This window comes from Myotis lucifugus, unplaced genomic scaffold (genome assembly GCF_000147115.1).
Source record: "Myotis lucifugus unplaced genomic scaffold, Myoluc2.0 scaffold_2820, whole genome shotgun sequence".
Classification (NCBI taxonomy): domain Eukaryota; kingdom Metazoa; phylum Chordata; class Mammalia; order Chiroptera; family Vespertilionidae; genus Myotis; species Myotis lucifugus.
This window is the reverse complement of record NW_005873868.1, coordinates 7,553-17,290: the sequence shown is the minus strand read 5'-3', so window position 1 is coordinate 17,290 and position 9,738 is coordinate 7,553. Positions and strand designations below refer to the sequence as shown.

Here is a 9,738-nt window from a genome sequence, read left to right as displayed (position 1 = left end):
CATCCAGGTTCAGAGCCAGCAGCAAGTCCCCTTCACATCAGGGGTTAGTGGACCACATAGAAAGTAGCATTGGATCCACCCACTGAGCAGCCACAATGAGGTCAGAGATGCCCAGGGAGAAGGAAAAACCTGGAGGGAGTGATATAATGGTGCTGAGCCCTACAGCCCAACTGCATCCCAGCAGCTCCAGTGTCTGATCCTGACCCCTCCACACCTTTTTTCATCAGGAACTGAGGTGTAAAGTGGGGGAGACCGTTTATTACATGACGGAGGACCAGAGGGTGGCCTTTGAAATTGTCTTTGTTTCTGAACATTCCTTTACAACCTGCCACCCTAGGATTAACTCCCACAGATGCACCTCGAGCCTAAATCCCCACCCCCTCCTCAAGGAGATCAGATTCATGTTTCTGGTTGTAGACACTTTGTGTTTAGATCCCATGAACTCCCCAACCTTTGTCCCTGCAATCCTGTACCCGGGCTGGGTCCGTCCCTTTCCTCATTCACACTGAGCATGAACATGAAACATGAGTGGCCCCGCATACTGCACCCCAATCCGAGGTTTCAGGTTCCAGGGTCCTAGAAGGAAGCCCTTGTTAGGTGCACCTGGGGAGCTGGGTCACTAGAGGGGCACATCACAGGCTCCATGTCATGAAAATGCCACGTCATAAACCTCCCAAGAGCTATAGACTTGGTGACAAGACGGATGGTCCTGGGTTGTCCTAACTCCCTCAGTGTCCCCGTGAGCTCAGCCTGAATCAGGGCAACTCTCTCCTGGTCCACAGTCTGGTGGGTCCTGTAACACTCCAGGGGGATGGGGTACATTTCGAGCTCTAAACTGTGCAGCCCAGCTGTGTGGCACAGCAGCTTATCCATGGTGGCCATGGAGAGGTGGTTCTCAGAGATGGTGAAGCCCCTGAGCTGGTGACAGCAGCTCAGGACAGGCAGGATGGCCTCGACTTGGGAGTCCACCATCCCACAGTTATCCAGGCACAGATCCTGGAGGTTGGGTGCCACTGCCTCCAGCAGAGCTTGAAGGGGCTCGGGACTAAAATCAGTGAGGTTGGTGCTATACAGACCCAGGGACTTCAGCTGCATGAGGTTCGGGCACTGGACCAGGTGTGTCAGGTCTGAGTGTGTCAGCTGTGAGCAAAACCATATGGAGAGTTTGTCCAAGGGGGTCTGCAGCCACCTGGGAAGAGATGGAGCGATTAGTTCCTGGGGACAGCAGTGGTAAAAAGAGGGGGGCTTACAGGTGGAGGAAGACCGATTTATGCAAGCCCAGGGCTGTCCTGACAATCTGATGAAGGCCAGCACCCAGGACACCCAGTCTCCTTTTAGGCTGGGTCACGTTCATGACATCTTCAGAGCTTCCTTTCCTTAGCTGCCAAGCAGAGCACTGCTCTCTGGAGGCGGACTGGACATAAGGAAAACCCTGGGAACCTGCTCAGAGAGCCTCACAGTGTCTAGGTCAAGGGTAGGCATCCGTGAATCTTAAATTTGGGAGTCAAAACCAAGAATGCTCTCAACTCAGGCTTCCTTTTGTCCATTGCTTGGTTCCAGGCACCAAACCTCTGGGCCACAGGAGGCTCTTTCATCTAATGCCTAAAAGGAACAAACCTGGCCCTATCTGGTTTGACTCAGTGGACACAGCTTTCGAATGTCTCAGTTTCAATTCATGGTCAAGGGCTCAGATCTCTCTTGCAGGCTCAATGCCCGGCCCAGGTTGGGGCATGTGCTGTAGCAACCAATACCTCTCTCATTGGTATTTGTCTCTCTCTCTCTCTTTTCCTCCATTTCACTCTTTAGAAATCAATGGAAAAATATATCCTCCGGTGAGGATTTAAGGAAAAGGGAGAGAGTGACCACAGGAAGAATCTGTGGCATCAGCTGGGAGGCCAGTCAGCAGAGTTGACTTTCACACAAACCACCTGCCACTCTTTGAAGTCCTTTCCCTCCCCCTCCCTTAGCTGCGGAATCCTGCCTTTCCTTCCTACTAATGACCTTCCTGGAGCCCGGGACCACCTCTGACAGATGGGGAAGCTGAGACAGGCTTACGTGTCAGCGGGCCCAGAGCTTCTGTCTGGAAATGCTCCATCCGATGTGGCTTTTCCTCCTCCCTTCCTCTTCCTAAGTCCTGGTCACTTAGACATCTCTCCCTAAGGAAGAATTCACAGACCCAGACTCGCTGGGTCACTCATTGGGCCAGTTCTGTTACCCATCCTGACAGACGGATTTTAAAACATGCTTTCTTTGGGTGTGCACAGGATGACACCATTCAAAGCACCAACAAGACCACTTCCTTGACACTCTGAAGCTGTGTTCACTGTTACACAGCTCACCTGTGCTTCTGGTTCAGACGGCCTCAGAGGAAGGAGGGAGAATCCATGTCGAGCTTCCGGAGGTGCCACAGCCTGAGCATCTGAGAGAGGAATTGGAGAAAAAATTGTTGCTCCTCCTCCTCCTGCCTTTCCCACTCCTGCTCCTCTTCCTCCTCCCACTCCAGCTCCTCCCTCTCCATCTCCTTATCCTCCTCCCATTTCTGCTCCTCTTTCTCCTGCTCCTGCTCTTCCCTCTACAACTCCTCTTCCTCCCCAAACTGCTGCTCTTCCTGTTATTCTTCCTCCCCCTCCTTCTCCTCTTACTCTGCATCGCTTCCTCCTCCTCCTCCTCCTCATCTTCCTCCTCCTTTTCCTCCTCCTCCTCCTCCTCCTCCTCCTCCTCCTCAGCCAACACATTGATGTAGGAGATAGAGAGACTCTGCAAGTTACTCATCTGACCCAGGAAGAGAGCAAACATCCCCAGGGTGGGCAGGTCCCAGGTAAAGTTCACTTCCACCTCCTGGATGCAGTCGAGCTGCACCCCATCCAGGACCCTCCTGACCCTCTGGAAGGGCACCTCAGAAATCCTCAGCGTCTTGCAGCACAGGTGTAGCAACCCTTCCCTCTGCTGGGCCTATTGGATGATGTGCATGAAAAACTTAACCCCATCCATTTCACTGAAGTTAAGGTCTAGGAACACCTCCAAGGGAGCCAAGGGGTGCTCCATGTTGGGGCTGGAGCTGTGCACAGCCACTGGTCCTGTCAATGAGCAATTCTGGGTGCTGTCTCCACACCACGTTCTCCAGAAGTTGGTACCTGAGGTCCGGGTCAAGCCCCATGGGAGGCGAGGGGGTGGGAGGGGCACAGCCTCAGGCCCCAGCTGTTTAGTATTGGGTGGATTAGCAGGTTAAACTCCACTCATTCTCTCCTCTTTTCCCCCAGAACTGTGGACCTGTTACCGAGTCAGTCCTTTCTGTTGCTCCCCATCAGGATATGATGTTTCTAGTGAATATGGCTGCAGACCAGACATTTTCCAATGGGCGTGGGTACCCCCAGGGCAGCCTGGGCTGGGAGCTGCTACCGACCGGACCGCCCCAGGGAAACCTCACTGAAGGACAGCAATGGGACTCTGAGAGGGCGCATGTGCTCTTCAGAGCCTTCCAACACTGGATGTATGTGGACCCCCTACTGAGCATGCACACAATGTCTGCTCCTCCATCACTGGCTGAGGGCAGATGTGCTCACCAAGAAGCAGAGCTTGGATAAGCTTCTGCTGGAGAAATTCATGACCTGCATGCCCCTGGAGCAGCAGGTCTTGGTGAAAGAGAGGCTTGTGCAGAGCTGTAAGGAACTGAATGTCCTGCTGAGAAATAAGGAGAAACCCAGGAAATGGGTGAGTGGGACCCTTATGATGGGCAGGGAAGAGGAAGGCCAGTAAATGTACACAGCGGCATTCTTTAATTTTCTGTGTTTTATTTTTTAAATATATTTGTGTTGATTTCAGAGAGGGAGGGAGAGATAGAGAGAGAGAGAAACATCAGTGATGAGAGAGAATCATGGATTAGCCCCTCCTTCATGCCCCTGCATAGAGGATCATGCCCACAACCCAGTGGTGTGCCCTGGCCAGTAATCAAATAATGACATCCTGGTCCAAAGGTTGATGCTCAGCCACTGAGCCATGGTGGCCAGGCCACATTAGCATTCCTGAGATGGACACCTTTGAACCTTTGATCTCCCGTCCTGGGGCTCACTTTCCCAATGACCTCAGAATAACCTCAGGGGGTAGACCTGTTGGTTCTGCCTCATGGGTGGGGAAACTGAAGCACAGACCAGGTGCAGGGATGGCGCCTTTCTCTCCAGGGAGCCTCTGCCAATGTTGGGAGACATGTTTGGTTGCCACCATTTGGGAGGTTGTTATTTGATTGATTGATTAAAACAGTTCTTTATTTAAAGAGAGAATGAGGAAGGGAGAGAGAGGCAAACATCCATGTGTTGTTCCACTGAAAGTGTGAGTGTTGAGTAGGACACACGTAAGGAGTATGATACATCCCCGGTCTTGTTTAATTTTCTCCCCAAAGAAGGTCGTCACCTTGCAAGAGCAGAAGTATCTTCAGGAGAATTCCTATGTCCAGGTGGCCACAGACAAAGTTGGTGCCACAGACCACGTGTTGGACTTATCCCTAAAGTCCCGATCCCCCATAGGTGAGACGGGGTACATCCTGAGAACAGCCAGGAGGTCCATGGAGAGCCGGGGAACCAGCCAGGAACCAGTGACATGGTGTGATGCCCTGTTCTGTGGGGACAGGTGGGAGCCAGTACAAGGGGAATCGGTGACCATAGCTGCTACAGCATTTGGGACATTTGACACAGGATAGAAATGGACCCATGAATGCATCCAAAGGATGCATTAACCCCATGGGCATTTCTGAACCAATGTGGTCCACAGGCCAATCAAAATCTAATTTTCCTCTAGGCATTATCAAGAGTGGGGAGAGTGGGGTCCAGAATCGCTTTGCCTCCACAATTGGAAGCAGCGAGCAGTTGAGATGACCAAGAGAGGCAGCTTAGAGAATGAAGATTAAACACTGTTGCCCTGGCCAGTGATGGTTAGTGGTTGGAGCATCACACCCAGGACTGCAGGGCTGTGGGTTTGGTTTCCAGTTCAAGGGCACATACTTGAGTTGCAGGTTCCATTCCCTGCCCAGTTGGGGTGCTTGCAGCAGTTAACCAGTCAATTTTTCTCTCACATTGATGTTTCTCTTTGTCTCTCCTTCTGCACCTCTCTCTCTCTCTCTCTCTCTCTCTCTCTCTCTCTCTATTTCTCTCTTTCTCTCCCTCTCTCTTTCTCTCACTCTACTCTCTCTCCACCTCCCTTCCTGGCTCTCTAAAAATCAATGGAAAAAATATCCTGGGGTGAGGATTAACAGCAACAAGAAAAAGTGTTAGGAGTGTAATGTATGGGCTTGACGTAAAGGTGTGATGGGTACACATCATGACAGACTTGGGAGTTGGGGGAGATGGGGTAAGACTCAAGGAAGCCTAGGCAGAGCCACAATGTGCGCTGTAAGGTAATCTGGTGTCTCTGGTCAGGGAGATGGACAGGGCGGGGGAAGGAGGGACGGAGCTTCCCACCCCTGGCTTCAGACACTTGTGTTTTTTTTTTCAATTTTATTTTATTTTTTAAATAACTGCATCCTTTAATGGCAGTAATACAATTATTGGATAAAGAGACCACAGGAGAAAGGGCAGGTGACATTTCTGCAAGACAGATACAGCGTACAAAAAGGGAGTGGAATAGAGCCATGCAACGATCATTGTAAAAATACACTACGTTATATACATATTTGTACCATTAGCTTTAGTGTAAATAGTATTTACACTTTTGTTACAATCCTGGTAAGAGAACAAATTTTCAAAAGCTTGGCCTGATGGCAAATGAAAATTTGGGGTAAATTCATAGCCCCGTGAGGTTCTTAGGCTGAATATCCAAGGAGGGCTCCAGCTTCTAATTCATCCACAAATTTGTTTTAAAAAATTATTTAATTTGCTTTTACAGAAGAAAATTCTCTGAGAAGGAAACAAACCCACAGCCACACTGTGTATTCTTACTTATTGTACAAACACCACGGGCTGCGGCCCTCTGGTCAAGGCCCGACTTAGGCGCCTGCTTCATGGTCCAAAAAGTGTGGGCACTGGCAGGCTGTGCACGCCGGGCCGGGGTGGTGAGCCCTCTGGAGGGGGGGTGCCTGTGGTGGCGGCGGGGGTGTCAGCAGCCTTGGGCCAGGGCCGGTTGTAGTTGTTGTATCTGTCCCTAGCTGTGGTGGAGCCCCCGTCTGCACAGGCCTTCCTTGGTTCGGGCTGTTCCAGGGCAGACTTCCGGACAAATGGGGGCTCCTTGGCCTTGGCCACTGAGCTCTTGCCATTTCCCTCAGAGCCCTTGGGCTGGGCAGCCCCTTTCAGCAGCAGGCTCTGCAGCTTTACCACCTGCATTGGGAGTCCTGGGGTCATAGAGGTTGATGCCGCTCAGCACGCGGCTCTGCCAGCTCCCACTGCCCTGGCCCAGCCCACCAGCCGCCAGTACTCGGGGGTCATAGGGGGCGGTGGCTGGGGGAGAGGACTCCCCACTGGCGCTGGCAGCTGGAGAGGGCGCTTTGGCAGAGCCAAGCTTGGCAGCGAGGGAGGAAGCAGCAGAGTCTGCTGGTTTCTGGAGCCGAGGGTCAGTGGGTGTCTTCCACACCCGGGGATCGCTGGGCCTGTCGCTGGGACCGGGGGCAGCAGAGGGGCCAGTGGCACTGACAGTCTTGAGGATTTGAGAGAGGAGCTCGAAGTCAGGCAGGCTGGAGCCGGATGGGCCGGGGTCCGTGGAGGTGCCTGAGCGCTGTCGGGGGTTGGAGGGACCCACAGTGAAGGCCCGATGCAGCCTGGGGTCCAGGGCAGGCATGGACTGCAAGGCAGCTGGGACGGGGGGCACGATATCCTGCTTGGGGATGGGCAGGGGCATCAGGTCCTCGGGGTTCCACAGCAGGGTGCGGGCGAAGCTCGGCTTGCTCAGGGTCACATCCTTCTTGATGTGGCTGAACTGCTGCAGCTGCGACCGCGGGTCCCTCAGCGGGTGCCCGGGGAGGGGGTCCAGGGGAATGTTCACAGCCTTCTCCCACAGGGCCCGCTCCCCTTCCTCCTCTTCTGCAGGGGGTGGCCCAGACCCCTTGGAGCCGCTGGGGCCAGCGGGGCTGTAATAAAGGCTGCCTTCAGGCCTAGGGGCAGGCAGGGAGCGAGCCAGCTGAGTGTCAGAGGGCCCCGTGTCGCCGGGGCCTGACCCGCTGGAAGCCTCAGAATGGCGGGTGAGCCTGGGGTCCTGGCTGAGGCGGGGATCAGCCACCCGGCCTCCTGTGGGGTGTCCCTTCTGGAGGCGGGGATCCCCAAGCCCAAAGCTGCTCAGCTCCCCGACAGAAGCCTGGGGTTGGTTGGACATCTGCTGCCTCAGGGTCTTAAGGATGGAGGTGACGCTGTTCCCACCATCGTCCTCGTCACTTGAGTACCAGTTTCCAGTGTCACCCGAGTCCCCCATGAGTCCCGGCTCCATCTCCATGCCTTCCTGCTGCTGGTAAAAGTTTTCACAGAAGTGCTGGGCTGGTGGGAATGGGGGCATCATTCCAGAATGTGGGGAGTCTCCAGGGCCATAAGGCATCATTGGGGGGCCACCAGGTCCCATGGGTGGGCCAGGGTTGGTGCCAGGGCCCAGGGGCATGTCGGGGTGCATATCAGGGTGCATGTTGGGATGCATTTGGCCCCCCATTGGCCCCGGGGGCCTCATATTGGGCCCAGGGCCCATTGGCCCAGGGGGTCCTCCAGGTCCAGGGAAACTCACACCCAGCTTCTCAGCCAACTGTCCTGTGGGCCATACCATGATCTCAAACAAGGAGGGGATCTTCTTGTTGTACATGTCCTGCTGCTGCTGCTGCAGCTGCTCAGGGGACAGCCGCTCATGCACTGAGATGGGCATCTGCGGGGACCCAGGGGGCGGAGGAGGGGGTGGTGGTGGGGGGTCGCCCTGCATGGGCCTGCCCTTGAGAGAGGTTGGGGCAGGGGGGCCAGGGGGCCGAGGCGGGGTGGGCAGGAGGCCCACACCAGGGGGTGGTTTGGGCAGGGGGTTGATGCCCTGCTTCTTCAGTTCCTCAACTTCCTTCTCGTCCTCGGCGCCTGCTTCTGCATCCTCAGCCAACCTCTTATCCAAGATCTGTCTTGTCTCCTTGGTCAGAGGGTCGTGTGAAAACATGCAGTCGTCACCATTGATACAGGTCCCAGTCGTGTGGTACAACTTACACGGAAAATCACCGTGCATGTAGGGGCAGTTCTCGGCTTTGGCACAACACCTGGTGGTGTAAAACTTGCACAGTTCTCGCTTCTTTGGTAGCTCGATGTCATGGCTGAAGTTACAGTGGTCTCCCCGTGTGCACCGCCCCTCCACGAAGAATTTGCAGATGACTTTGCCTTTCTTGCCAGACTGTTGGTGGGGCCTGTCATGCTCACGGCTCCGGTAGCTTCCACCGCCATCGCCCATGTCTTCATCATAGAAGTCTTCATCATCGTTCATCCCGCCCTTGTTCATCCCTCCTCGGCTGCCACCTCGACCTCGGCCACGGGAACCCCGGACACGGCCTCGATTTAACCCTCGTCCTCGGCTATCTTTGGACCAGCGGTACTGGTTTAGCTCCTTGGAATAGTCGTCATAATCCTCGTCTCCCATTGGTTCCTCACTTTCTCCATAATCCATCTCATCTTCATAAAAGTCATCTTCGTCTTCTGAGTGGTCTCCCATGGAGCCTCTACCCCTGCCTCGGCCCCGAGACCCTCCGCGGCTTACTCGGCCCCGGTAGCCCCTGCCACGGCCTCGACTGCTGCCCTCCTTGGCACAGCGGTACTGGTTCAGCTCTTTGGTGAAGTAGGACTTCTTGGGCAGGGACGTGCTGTGTGACAGGGGGTACTGCTGGTGGGAGGGCATGTACGGGGGGCTGTAATCTGAGTCATCTGGGAAATCATCGCTGGAAGATGCATGGCTCCTGTGCTTAGATTTCCTGCTCTTTTTCCATCTTCTCTTCTCTTTCTCCCACTCTTTCTTCCGCTTCCGTTTCAGCTTCCTGTGAGAGTTTTCCTCGTCTGAATCGCTGTGGTGCTTCTCCCCTTTTTCTTTCCGGCTCCTCTCAGGGCCTCCAGGGGTATCCTGGGTCTCTTCTGCCCCATCATCCTCCAGTTCACCTTCTTCCAACTCACCATCTTCCCTGTTGTCAGGGAGCGGGATGCTGTGGAGGAGGTGCGGGGCGGGCGGGCAGGAGTCGGGGGAACAGCGAGGAAGCGAAGGCATTGATGGCGGTGGCGATTCTGATGGGGACTGCGGGGGGGTCACAGGCGCAGCCCCCATGGTTCCTAAAGCCAGAGGCCGGGACCTGGAGTTGGAAGTTTCTGGAAAATCTACACCTGTTGATTTTAATCCTATACATTCTATTCCAAATGTTAGGGCGTTTCTCATCTCCATTCCAAGGTTACTCTGTTGTTCTATTAAGCTACAAGGAAGTAACTGAAGGAGATTATCCTAAGTAAAGATTATGTAGTTTCAGCGTGATTGTTCCTAGTTAAAGTGATTAACTACCCGCCTGGCACTTAGTTAAGGGTTTTTTTGGATGTATTCCCTTCCTTAGTCCTGTTAATTTGTAACTCCAGGGAAAAAATCCCCACCAGGGGAAACTACCTTTTTCCGGGAGGTGGTTCTGTTTGAAACACACAGTGCTAAGTGGGGGAGAAAACATATGCCATATACGCCAGGTCCCTTGAGATATAAGCTGTGCAGATGTTTCTTCCCTGCAGCGACTGTGTCAACCAGCAAGGGTGAACCGGCTTCCGGCAAATTCCCCAATTTTTATAT

At 54.1% G+C, this 9,738-nt stretch overlaps 1 protein-coding gene across 1 annotated transcript; it reads right to left on the bottom strand.

Annotated features, from left to right (window-relative positions):
• Positions 1-576: 576 nt before the first annotated feature.
• Positions 577-9,237, bottom strand: LOC102428471 (zinc finger CCCH domain-containing protein 4-like). The gene is given in 6 exon segments (XM_023749102.1): positions 577-1,189; positions 1,251-1,440; positions 2,778-2,952; positions 5,941-5,993; positions 5,996-6,269; positions 6,271-9,237. Coding segments are annotated over 6 exon segments (4,272 nt in total).
• Between the last annotated feature and the right edge of the window lie 501 nt (positions 9,238-9,738).